Source organism: Poecilia mexicana, unplaced genomic scaffold (assembly GCF_051168715.1).
Source record: "Poecilia mexicana isolate PSO_F unplaced genomic scaffold, ASM5116871v1 scaffold_16, whole genome shotgun sequence".
Lineage (NCBI taxonomy): Eukaryota > Metazoa > Chordata > Actinopteri > Cyprinodontiformes > Poeciliidae > Poecilia > Poecilia mexicana.
The window spans coordinates 7,011,669-7,025,631 of NW_028263385.1; the positions used below are offsets into that span (position 1 = coordinate 7,011,669).

Here is a 13,963-nt window from a genome sequence, read left to right on the forward strand (position 1 = left end):
TTGCTAGGAACGGGCTAAAATCAACTGCTCCCGCCTGCTGATTTGTGACGTTTATATTCCAAAGATTTTTGAAACAGTTCGTTTTCCAGACACCAAAAAACTTTAACTTATTGTGAAAAAGCAAACGGCTTGTTTTTTTTAAGCGTTGGGCTGTTTTTAGAAGCAGCGGAGACTCAACTGGAAGTAAAAGAAACACGCAAAATGTGTATTTTTTTAATAGTTCCCCTTTAAAACCATTTAAAAACATTCAAAAGCCGAATACGTTCTTATTTATATCTTGAACCACATGTTTTAATAAGTAAGGTAAAAACTTCAGGAAACATCTTAATTTAATTTGACACCACATCCACTGCTGCTGCGCCAGTTTCTCAACAAATGGTTGCTAGGTAACCAAAGAATGAGTGAGTTGCTAGGTAACCAAAAAGTGAGAGTTAGTTGATTCCACCAACTTAGATGAGCCTTGAAAGGTTGAGGTGCCTATTGCAACACTGTTATTGATTTATTGTGTTTAAAAACGCCTTACATTGGTCATAAATGAGGACAAATGTAAAGTTTTGATCAAATGAAAGAACAAAATCTCACTGGACTTACTATTCGAGGCATTTTTCTCTCTTTCTGCAGGGCTCATGTTGGCATTTTGATGAGGTCGATTACTTTCTTTTTTTTTCCATCCACATCAGGGTTGGATGACTTTTTGTGAGCTGCAGTGTGTCGGAGGCTCTGAACTGCCTCTTTCTGATGATGTAAAGATGTTTACGTGAGTGAAGAACCCGCTCAAATGTTGCCTTTCCTCAGACAGCAGATTACCGAGTCCTCTTTCCCCCCTCTGATCGGCGGCGGTGGCTCTCCTGCTGCCGCCGCCTCAGGCCACAGGCTGTTTCAAGGCAGACAGCTCATCAGGATGACTGACAAGCCTTTGCGCTGCAGCTTGACCTGCTGGGGGAAAAATTGCATATTAGAGCTCTAGGAAGTGATTTGAAAGATGACACTGAATTTAAGGCATATAATGAGAACGTGCTCTGTGCACCGCTGCAGGCTTCCAGTGTGGGCATTCGCTTGGTGTGTGTGTGTGTGTGTGTGTTTTGGGCTGATGTGTGCAGAGTGGATATGCTCCCTCAGCGCTTCAGCGTCTGCCAGGCGAGGCTCAGTGGGTGGCTGATAAGTGTGGAACTTAGGGGAATAATCTTTCTCTATTTCAAAGAAATCAATAAAACAAAACAAGAAAAACAAGAATGCTTTTACAAATGCTTATAGATTTAGACACATGCTCAAAGAAACATTTGGATCCGTCATCTTAAATAAATAAAAAGAGAAAGTTTGAGATTAATTTCAGAATTTTTCTAGAAAAAAATTTACAATTTCTGAGCTCCAAATGTAAAAAATTTGTGAGAAACAAACTGAAATTTTGAGATTAATTTTAGAAATTTTCTAGAAATAACTGAGTTTCAAAACTTTCTGAGATTAGTCTCCAAATTTAGATTTTTTTTTCTCTCAAATGTTAAACTTTTCAAACTCAAAGATTTCCAAGTTTTTCTCAAAAAAAATTCTGAGATTAAAATCAAAATTTCAGATTTTTTTTTGTTGCAAATTTTCAAATTTTGCAGTTTAGAAATTTCCATATAAATTGTTTTTATTTGAAGGCGGAATGGGCCAAAAATCACGCAAACTATTGTAAGAAGCTTGTGGAGGGAAACCCAAAACGTTTGACCCGTTATGAGTCTGTGATACTGACCAAATGTTATGCAAACCTACAAAAGTAAAACGTTTAAATGTTTTTATTTTTCTTGTTTTCTGGCATTTAATTTAGGTAATTTTAACTAAACCAAAACAAGAAAAGTTTGGTCTGATTTAACTTCAAACATTGAGAAAAAAAATTAAACTGTATTTAGAAATATTAATTGTGCCCTTTTTAAATGTATGTATGCTTGTACATTGCTTTTTTATTGGATTTACTGTTCCACAAAGTCACTCCACAGGTCGACATGCGTTTTATTATTCTTTTTTGTGTGTTTTAAAAAATTAATTTCTCCTCTCAACTTGCGTCCTCCTCCTCTTTCTGTAAACAATTCTTGAATATTTTTGGGTCGTAGATTATGTTTTCTGTGCTGATCTGAATTTCTTCAAATCTCCAATGCGCATGATTTTTATGAAAAGTGGGTTTGTGTGTTCTTTGTATCGTACTTTATCCTTTTTGCTGAAGTGTGATCATTGGCTTCAGAGTACTTTTGTGACCCCAGACAGAGAGAAAAACAATGCAGCAGTTTTGGATGTAACATGTTGCTGATTCCTCTGAGAATTGCAGCTGTTTCCTGTAGACTCCTTGTTTCAAAACCTATGGAACGATGTGCATATGTGAATGCAGCTTCTTAGCTACTAATAAAGCAGCAGAGCTGGAAAAAAAAATTACAGCTTTATTGGAAATTATTGATGATTCTCCACAGATAGGCAATAAAAAAAATCTTATGTGTTTTTTCTGGATTTCGCCTTTACGTGCGGTCTCATCAATCTGGAGTTATTTCACAGCCTCTGCTCTGGGAAGGAAGGAGGAATAACATATTTCTATCCCAGTGCATGCATGTTTCTAGTAAGAGGTCACTGATCTCTGGTCGCCCAGATGTTTTCAGCTCGGGTTAGCTCAGGTTTCCAACGAGCTGCAGAGGAAAAAAAAACGTTTTCACGGCCAGCAATGCCGGCCAACATTGTGTGTCATCGTCTTCTTCCTTTGGTGAGATTCACGCCACATAGGAGGCCTGTTGCACAACAGCTTCAGGTTTTTTGTTTGTTTTTTCTTTGCGCTTCAGCAGCAAAGTGTGTCAGAGCAAATCAGAGCCTCTTGCTGTGCTAATAAGATGCAGAGGTTTCAGTGTTTTCATGTGCAGCTCAGTTCATCCCCAGGTGAAAGGTTGGGAGTGGCTCACTTTAACTTTTGAAAGACAAATTCGGATTTTAAGCTGCTTTTTCTCACTAAAACTCACTAAAATATTTAGTAGTTTGAATTTGGAGTTAGTAGATTATGCTAATCTATGCTAATTTGTCCTGACTGTAATCTTTTCCACTGGTTTTCTGAAGTCCTTAAAGGCTTTCTTTGGGCTTTTAGACTCTTTGGACTTTCTGCTTTTCTGTTCATTTTTGTCCACCAGCTAATTCTTTATAGAAGATGTAATTTAATATTGACAAAAAGTATCTGTTGGCAGATTATTTCACTTACAAAGTGACATTTTTCCCATGTTATAACTTATACATAAGTTAAATAATCTGCCAGTGAAACTAGAACTTTTTCGACAATATTAACGAATTATTTACTTGAAACAAGCTCCTATATCTCACTGAAAAGTTACTTGTAAGTAAGTTTTGTCTTATTTCAAGTGTATTAAGATATTTGCACTGGAGAACAGATTTTTAAATCAGTTTGTGTTATTTAACACTGTGCAGTGTGAAAGCGAACTGCAGCAGCTGAAAATGTAACAGATTTTGGACAATGATCGAACCGAATCTACTGGACTATCTGGTGTGGAAACAGCCTAAAAGTTGCAGGATTTCGGAAACTTGAAACAGACCCTTCCAAAAGTTATTTTCTTAATAAATCCAGTGGTGCTTTTAGCTTCATGTTTGTTTAAAATAGCAAATCAATCTTCCTAAATCTGCCAGTTTTTGGTGTGGAAGTCTTTATTTAATTCCCCATTGGATCAGTGAAGTATTATTGAATTTGAAAGCAATAGAATTTCATTTTCCCCTCACACACGTCAGAAAGTTTTTCCGTGTCGAAGCCCTCAGTTTGACCTCAGTTTGACCTCAGCACTTCCAGATAACTCACTTTCCTTAATTACAAAATGAACTGAGGAAATGGGTACCTGAAAATGCTTTGCTATCTTCTTATTGCTTTCTCTCTGCTTTATTGGCATCAGTTATGTTCCATTTCTGAGGGGCGCGAAGCTTCTGCTAATTGCTGGGCCCAGATATGGAGGCGCAGGAGACTATTTAAAACTTATCCATTTTGCTGCATCGCCATTTTTCTCTGATTGTCATTGACAAGGTGTAATTTGTATGTGTTAATGGTTACAATCGCTCCATAAAATCGTCTTTGTGCATCTGCTGACTTGGGAGAGTTGAGCAGCATTATCTACTGTAGACATGTAATTAGATTAAATCTCTTGCTTATGTTTGCTACAGAGGATTATGAGTGTATTAAGAGAACTTTGTGTGGCTTCCAGAGGCATTGTCAGGAATTCAATGAAACTTTTTAATTATTGTTTTATTGTAGCGAGATTTGAATTACAAAGCCAGGAATATTTATTATAGCAGAAAGGTAGAGTTTGGTTTTGGTCACAATATTAAACAAGAAAAAACCGTGAGATTTATAAATAAAGTCATAAAAAAGATGTACTCACAGCAGATTATTCTTTAAAATAAGAGCAAGTGCTTGTATTTTGAAAGAAATCATCTTTTTATTAGCTTATTTTGTCAAAGTTATTTCTTTTTTAGGTTGGAAAACATTATAAATGAAAAAAAAAAAAACGTGCTTTTCTGGGCGTTTGTACTCAATCAACAACTGTTTCCGTGACATTTCATCTAATCATTTAAAATTATAACGTTCTCTGCTCCAATCTTCTTCTTCCAGCAAATTTTTATTCAGATGTTTTTTTTCTTTTTATCCTCTCCTTTAGAAATGCCACAGCTAATGTTTTGAATAAATTGGAGCCGCTCTGTATCTTCCTGTCAGTTTCTAATCTGAAGCTGCACAGTAAAATAACGAAGAATTGGATCTGTCATGTTTCCTTTAATGTTGCTCGATATGTTTCTGCTAATTTTCTACATATACTGCAAAAGCACAAAATATTACCTAGTATTTATGTCTAGTTTCTAGTGTAAATACCTTCAAATAAGACAAAACTAACTTTTCAGCAAAATATAGAAGTATGTTTTATGTAAATAATTAATTAATATTGATGGAAAATACTAGTTCTACTGGCAGATTACTTCATTAACATAGGATGTCATGTTATAAGTGAAATAATCTGCCGGTGGAACTAGTATTTTTCATCAATATTAATTATTTACTTAAAACAAACTTCTATATTTTGCTGTAAAGTTACTTATAAGTTAGTTTTCTGTAATTTCAAGTGTAATAAGATATTTGCAGTGGAAACTGGACCAAAATAGTTTCCATTCTGGGGGATTTATGCGAAGAAAAGACATTATTAACTGCGACCAGACAAAAGAAAAGTTGGTGGAATCAACTCACTCTCTCACTCTATGGTTACTTAGCAACTCACTCACTCTGTGGTTACCTAGCAACTCACTCACTCTGTGGTTACCTAGCAACTCACTCACTCTGTGGTTACCTAGCAACAACCTGCTGAGTAACGGCAGCAGTTAAAGGTGATTCATAACTAGTTCATAAGCAGTTATGAATCACCTTTAATCAACTGTTTAGAAAAACAATGGCGTGGAGTTAAAACTGGATAAAAAAGGAAAGGTCAAGCAGTATTTTAGATATTTAAAACTAAAAATGAATCAATAATTATTGATATTGACTGATATAAAAAACTTATTGTGTCGTTTTTCAGCCCTGACATTAACTTGTGATATTGAACAGCCTTTAAAAACTGAGGTTAAGGAACAGATTGTTTTATTTTTGCTCCTTCACCGGAGCCATCCAGAGTCTGATATAGGCTGACCTCTGGTTGCTCTCAGTCAGATGACCTCAGCCAGGCGTCAGCTGACCCCAAAGCTGACCCCAAAGCCTCCCACCCAGCTGCTCCTTACAGACACCGGCGTTCAGCCTCTCTGTTCCAGGTTTACGCTTCCAGCTGCATCTGATTACTTTCTGTTTGGTGAAATGTCTCTTTGCCTGTTTTTATTAGTTGCTCATTGCTGCTCACAATTAAAACTTCAAAGACATTTCTTGAGGATAAACATAGGAAAAAGTACCGGTGTACCATAATGGTAACACTTTATTTGACTGACGTAACACCTGTCATAGACGTGAACGACTCTGTGAATCCTTATGACGGTTGTTATGAGGTGTCATTCGGTCAAAAATTTTTAATGCAATATTGATGCTTTAAAAGTGTCATTATTTACCAAATAATGCAAAGTTCACACTTTTAATGCAGCTTTTAATCTAACCTTGCATTAAACATATGATTATTAACTGAATGATGCTTCAGTCATAAACATTCATGAAGACTAGTCACATTTACTCATTTTTAGTTGAAAACTGAATTATTGTTTACTTCTTGTAGTATTTTTACTATGATGTAGTTTTTACTTTTCCTTCGGTATTTAGTCCATAAAACATCCAAAATGACCACTTCACTTTATATTTTGGTCCATCTGATGATGTAATGTTTACATATTAAATGTTTTGATCAGTTACTCAATACCCGAGTGTACTTTTTTTTTAAGCAAATACCTTTTTACTCTTACTTGAGTAATTCTTTCAGCAAGTAGGTAAATGTAATTGAGTAACTGTAACTAGTTACTACCAGCTCTGTGCAGACCCCTCCAAATAAGAACCTTCTGGTTCTTTTTGGGTTGCAGTTCAGGTTAACCTCTGAGATGTTTCTTCAAACTAGCTAACATCATTACACTCTGCTGAACAATTGTCAAGATTGATTAATCTTCTCCACTTTCTCCCGCCATGAGGCCACTGTGAGAGTTTCCCCAGTCAGACGGACCTGTTGGTTCTTTTCGGAAAGCGAAAAGAAAACAGACAAATTAGAGTTTCACAGACGCAGGAAGCTCAAAATGCATGTAATTTCTGCGCTGCAGCGGCTCTTTTGTGTGTCGCATGTTCTGCCGACGGACATTTTTCTTCTTCCTTTGTCAGTGAACAATGAGTCCATCCAGCTTATTATCTGCACAGCAACAGCTTGGTATCACTTCTGCTTCATATCATGGAGCTGCACTTCAAAATAAAACATCTGCCGAGTGTTTGTGCTCTGCTTTGCTAGATTAATGAGCAGAGAGTGGAAAAGTGAGATATGAGGTTAGGCTGGACCCGAGGTGCGACACGCCGCCTGCTAGTTGCCGCGCCGCCAGCAGCGGCGAGAAGATAAATGAGCAAAGTTTGTTTTTGTCAAGGAGCTTTCTTCCCTCAAGCTGAGTTATTCTGAACGTACAACTCTTAACGCGTGTTTATCACTGAATAATGCTGGGTAAACGGTTTCATTATGTGGGATGACCTTTGTTTATCCGGCTTTGTCACAAGTCAGAGTCCTTTACAAAACATTATGACTCTTGTTTTCTACAGAAAAACGTTACTGTGTGGAGTGGAGAGAGTGACTGTGAGTGGTTGGGAAGAGGATTAGGGCCACTGAAAGAAGACAAACAATTCAGAGTTTAATCCCAAAAATTCAGGTGTTTCTCATAATTTTACTGTAGAATTGATTTTTTCCCCCCTCTGAATTAGGAATTTTTCTCAGAATTCTGATTTTAATCTCCAAATTATGACTTCAATTTCCAAATGTTTAATTTTTATTTTCAGAATTCTGACTTTAAACCCAGAATTATGATTTCATTCTCACAGTTATTACTTTTTCATCCCAGAATTGTGACTTTTTTCCCTCAGAATTATGGCATTTTTCTTAGAATTCAGACTTTTAATCCCAGAAATCTGACATTTTTTTCTCTCAAAATTCTGACTTTAATCTCTGAATTCTAATTTTAATCCCACAATTCTAACTCCTCCTCCAACCCCCTCCAACAATTGTGACTTTAATCTCAGAATTGTGGCCTTTCTTTCTTGAAATTCTTAATTCAGTCTCAGAATACTCAAAATTCTGATTTTAATCTCAGAAGATTAAGATCAGAATTCTGGAGAAAAGCCAGAACTTCGTCTCTAGTTTTCATACATCTATACCAGTGTTGCGTTGCTTTCATAGTGTTGACAGGTTTTTTCCATCAACCTCATTAAATCAGAGCAGAAACTCTTCTCGAAAGACTTTAACTATGCAGCAAACCTCTATCTAAGAGGAAACAATACGTTAAAAATTTTAATAATGTGAGGATATTAATAGCCAAAACATTTTTCCCTTTCTATCTAGACTATTGTAGTGAAAAACACAGTTAGAGGCAATAACTAAGGGAGAATCATTTGAATGATCCCCTTGAGGACTTTGCCAGCAGCCATTACCCTACGGTCAGTAAAACTCTCCGTGTGGCTGAAAGAAGCACTTAGTCCTGTGAAAAAGCCTGAATTCACCCACCGAGGTGAAAGATTGACACACAGCTTTCCAGATCGCTCCAGGCAACCTGTTTTCTCTTCACAGCCCAGCGAGTGTCTGCGTAGTCAGGTGGATTTACAAGTCAGCTTTAGCACCGTTTTAATTAGCCGGCGCGTCTGTCTGTCTGTGTCCGTCCTCCAGATGGACCCGGTGCAGAAAGCCGTCCTCCATCACACCCTGGGCATCCCTCCCACAGCCAAGAGGAAGCATGTGTCCTGCAGCGTCTGCCAGCTGAGGTTCAACTCACAGGTGAGCGACTCGAATATAAATTCTCTGCAGAATCAGACTCCACAAAGGCTTAATTTGCTGGGCTGTTCGGCCCGAATCGCAGCTGCATTGAGATGCAGATCAAGTGTTCAGTCCTCTGTAGGCGATGATGCTGACTGAGCAGCAGACAAAAAAAACCTGACAGGTAGGCACTTTGTGAAGTTTATGAAATGCAACCGGGAGCACTTTCATGTTTTTTTATGAAGTAGTAGATTACTCTGCTGCTGAAATTACGTGAGGAACAGAAGTGAATAAAGAATTTTTTATTTTTTTACATGACTTCAAAGACATAAAACTTTTCTGCAGACACCAGCCATCACAAATTAATCCTCACTGGATCGCTTGTGTTGACGTGTAATTTTGTACGTGTTTGTACTTCAGTTTGGTTCTAAAAGACCAATGCTTAAAAAAAAAAAACAAAAACATTCAGTCGGTGTTTAGCAAGACATCTTTTTTTTTCTTTTTCTGGTGTCTGGAAAATGAGCCGTTTGAAAAAACCTCCTGAAATTAGCAGCCACTAACTTCACCTGGCAACCCCAGCTAAGCCTAGGCTGTTACCTAGCAACCCAAGAGGAACTCTGCCCGTCACCTAGCAACCTAAACTGAACTCCCGCTTTAATCTGCTTTTGGAGCTATTCTTTTTCATTAATATTAAGACGTTATTGACTCAAAACTGGCTTCTATGTCTTCCTGAAAAGTAACTTGTAAGTTAGTTTTGTCTTATTTCAAGTGTAACTAGAAACTAGACAAAAAATACTTAAGATTTTGTGTTTAACAGAACTAAATGTTTTTTCCACAACTCTTCTCTCCAAAAATGAAACTACACTGCAAAAACACGGTCCAGTTTACAGTGCAAATATCTGAAATGAGGCAAAACTAACAAGCTCATTTTGAGCAAAATGCATCATCAAGTCAGTAATTGCTTAGTACTGATGTTGATGCACCTACTAGTTATAAGTCAAATAATCAAGACATTTTCCCAAAATATTTTGTTATACTGGCAGGTTATTTCCCTTATAACAAATACTTTTTCATACATAATCAGGAATTATTGACTTAAAAGAAGTTCCCATATTGTGCTGAACAGCTGCTTTTGTTTAAGTGTATTTTAAGATATTCATGCTAGAAACTAGATACAAATATTTTGTACTTTTATTAATTATGAGTATTCAAAACTTTTTCCTCTTTAAACATAAAAGTGGGAATTTTTGAAGGCTTAATTTAACATTATTAATGAAAAACACAGTTTAGGTGGAAGTTGAAGGACTTCTTCTTTCTGTTTGTTGCCATTACTTCATGTTTTCCCAGAACATCATGCGTATCACAGCAGGTAGACTTTATTAGCATATTTCCATATTCAGTGTCTTCTACATGCTCGAGTATTTTAATCAAACGCTCGGCGTTCGCATTAACTCGCTAAATCTAACCAACGTTCGAGCGCCTAACCAAGCAGATGGGTTTCGATTTTCTCCTGCACCTAATTTCCATACCACTTTGGAAGTAATCAAAAAAGATTTAAAAAGAAAATCAGTGGTGGTGCATATTGTTAAATCAGAAGCATCCCTAACTGGCAGTGTCACGGCACCTTTCATTAAGCAATAATCAATCCATTTTCAACGCTGAATGGGCAGGTGATTACTCAGGATGGGATTATTATGTTATACAGAGGAAATCATATCTAAGGACTTACTGACTGTTCATCAGCTGCTCATTTTTGGCCTTCGTTAAAGAAAAAGGCTGCATGTTCAGCTGTCAGCCGTATTTACGTGACGAGTGGACGCCCTCTGATACTTGCTGGTAATTTTTTTAAAAACTTATTCACTACCAGATGGATTAGATAATTAAATTTGCCAGAGACAAGAATTTGACATAGTGTGCTAAATAAAATTTTATGTTCCTGTTCATGAGCGCTCGTGTAAAAAGCAAAATCTTGAAAGAGATTTTTTTTTTAAAAGACAAGAAAAAACAAACAGCTTTTTTCAGTTTCAGTCTTTTTCTTAACAACTGGAAAACAAACTTAATAGTATCAGTTTACAGATTTTAATAAAACTTGGTTGTTTTTAGTTTTAACTTCTGAACAGCTGGAGTGGATTTTCATAGCTTTAGTTGTGGGTTTTACTCATTCAGTTATTATTATTATTATTATTATTATTATTTCAGTCATCTTTGTTTCACAGTTTTTTCCTGGCTTTCACTTGATTGGTATAATTATTTCTGTTTGCTTCATTATTATTTTTAGATTATAAAGACATCTGAGAGTTTAATGAACATCAAATCTATAAAAACACTAAGAAATGTTAATCCTCCACTCCAACTGCAAACATGTAACCTTTGCCATTAAGCCTTAATAGTCAGCATGACTCTGTAATTAAACAACCACCAAATTATGTGTATTAGTGGAAGTGAACTCCTTTATATTTGATGTATTAGTTATGTTTGCTCCTCCTTTCTCTTTTTGTTTAGTTATCAAAATAGACAAAAAGGTGCTAAATTTGCTGAGAAAAATATAACTAAATTCTAAATTTGCTGTAAATAAATCAAATTCTTGCTTTTAAGCATGACTGAAGTTGCATTTTTTATTGTTTCACTGCATTAAAGCCTCAAATAAATTAAATTTATACCAATGAGTGTATTTAAGGTCATTAAAGCTTAAATACCACATTTAGATAAAATGTGGTATTAGTACTAAGTCACCAGAATAACAGCTAGTTTAGTTAGTTTTTATTTTTTACTGATGCCCTCTGTGTGTTTTGACTGTCCCACTAGAGGCTTCACACACAGCATGTGGCCTGACAAAACAGAGTCTTAACTCAATGTGTTGGTAATGATAATGAAGACGTTAATGCAGAGTTAAGTTTAAATGAAGCCATCAGAGCGGGACTGTTTTCCCACTCCTGTTCTCACCCTGTGGCAAAGAGAAGGCCAAACATTTTTATGTGATGTTTTCCTAATATTAGTGTCTGTTTCTAACCTAATGGTTAATAAAAAACGGGATCCAAATTATTTTTATTTTATCACATTGCAGCTTCAACATATCATATTTTTACTTTTATTTATTTTGCTTTCTACAGCTAAAAAAATAATACTTCATTTTTTACTTTGCCATTTTTATACAGTATAAAGACACAGTGTGGAGAGATTTTAATGCCTGGCTAACAGTATATTACAGTATTTCTTTAGTAAAAGAAGAAGCTGTGAAAACGAACAAAGTAATTAGCTTCATCTACTTATTTACTTGAGTAACTTTTTTTTTAAATGTACTTTTTAGAGTATTTTAACTTCTTACTTTTACTTGAGTAATTTTATGATGAAGTATTTCTACTCTTACTTGTGTAAAATTTCTGGATTTTCTATCCACTGACTGAAAAACAAACATGTTTTAACCAAAAGCTCACCAGACAGACACACACCTGCTGTAAAGTTTCATAGTTTTTTTATTGAAATAAATTGATTGGGAAAAATGTTATTTGCCTGATTTTGTAATTTTTTTGTTACTTATATGAGTTATTGTCATTTTGGTTGTTAAAATACCAAAATTTCCTCCTAACTTTATATTTTGGCCCATCTTATGGTGTAATTTTTTAATATTAAATGATTGATCAGTCACTCAGTACTTGGATAGACTTTACCAGATAACATCAGTTTAGAAAGTTTTGGCACCAATTCAGAAATAACCTAATTATTTTTGAAAGTTTCATTTGCCAGATCCAGCATTTTTGTTCTTATTTAGGAAAAAAAATAGCAAAATATATAAGGTAGGCAAATTGTTTTTTATTTTTTATTTCATTACATCACTGTATTGTTAGTGTGGTGCAAAAAACCATCAATATGCCTGGTTTCCATGAAAGATTTATCTTACATAAACGCAAATCTTGCTCTTGAGCATTAGTGCATTTCTGATACAACCCTACAGCAACATGCAGGAATAATTAGATTTATCCAAATATATAAATAACGCTCAGCAGGGAGCATGTTCTTGCTGCTTGCTTGGACCAGAAGAAACCTGTATTTTAGGAATGCGTTTATTTTTGTTTCACGAATCATTCTCGACGTTTCTGAGTCTCTCAGCATCTCAAACTTGCAGCCTCTAAAGCGCCATATTTGTGTCTCATAGTTATAACTTCCTGAAACGGCTACCTGTGTTTATTTGCTGTGAGTTGGAGTCATTTTGTGGGGTTTTATCTCATCCACAGGTGTGTGCATTGCAGCAGCAGTAAACTGGGAACAATCCAAATGACCTCCATATCTCATTAATGCAAGAAAAAAGAGCCACTATAGATTTCTCTTGCACCCTTAAAGAAATCTATTTCCATAATTTAGAAGCTCTGGACTCCATAGACTCCAGGAGAGTGTTTATATGCCCGGTGAATCTGGGTCATAAAGATTTATGACCGGCTAAGAATAGTGGATAAACTCAGAATTACAAATAAGGGAGGAGGATGACTCCATAAAAAGATAAATAAATAAGCAAAACCACACAAAAAAAAAGCTTTGGGGAACTCAACAGATAAAACATGAGTATAACTCCTTAAGCAGGTTTCCCTGTCCTAACATAAGCACTGAAATAATATTTAATTTAATTGGACAGATTAATTAACATCTCCTTTGGGAACAGGAGATTTTTGCATTTTATTTTTGCTCTTTAATGAATTACATCATCTTAGTTTATGGAGTATGACATATTATGGCTTGATTTTCTTCTCATTGCTTTATGTTTCAATCGCTAAGGATGGAACAAATCATGTTGGGAAAAGGCTTTTGGGTTTCTCTCTGTGGTTTTGGGATTTTAGTGGATTTTTATTGTTTTGGAACAATAATAGTTTTTAGCTTTGTTCTAAAACAAATTCCGCTTTAATAGAGAAGTCATGGTGGCTTGAAATAAAAACCTTAAAACTAGAATTTCATTGTAGTTTATTGGGAATATTATGGTACAAACGCATAGAAGTGAATATCTGTTGAAATAAAACATGATTTTCTACGTTTTTCATAATAAAAATCTGAAAAATGTGGCCCTCCTTCACTCATTTACCGTTAAATAAAAACCTGTAAAATTAATTGGCTTCAGAATTAACTTAATAGAGTCGGTTTGTGCACATTAACATGTCAGTTTTGATTAATTAACTAAATAGATTTTAACATGGAGAAAAATTTTAATCTTTTTTAAAGGTTAAATTTTTGACTCCACATCTTGTTTCTGGTACGACCAAAAATCAGACGCACACACAGGGTTAATTAAAAAAAAAGGCTATTGTGCTAAAAGGACTTAGCCTTTTACTTAAACTATTCAAGCATAAAATACCATCACTTTGCATCAGTCTCATGGTTGAATGACCTAAATGGCAAATTAAAAACAAATATATTTGTCGTTTAGTTCATATAAACAATGGAAGATTAGAAAATAAAAATAAAAATTATGAGAATAAATTTGTGAAAAAATTAAGTCAAAATAATACAAGAATAATGTTGTA

At 35.3% G+C, this 13,963-nt stretch overlaps 1 protein-coding gene across 1 annotated transcript in view; it reads left to right on the forward strand.

Moving 5' to 3' along the window:
- The window catches only part of znf385d (zinc finger protein 385D), a 93,411-nt gene that overhangs the window by 46,212 nt on the left and 33,236 nt on the right, over positions 1 to 13,963 (forward strand). The window contains exon 3 of the mRNA XM_088013936.1: positions 8,370 to 8,477. Within this exon, the coding sequence (XP_087870062.1) occupies positions 8,370 to 8,477 (108 nt within the window). The remainder of the gene's footprint in view (positions 1 to 8,369; positions 8,478 to 13,963) is intronic.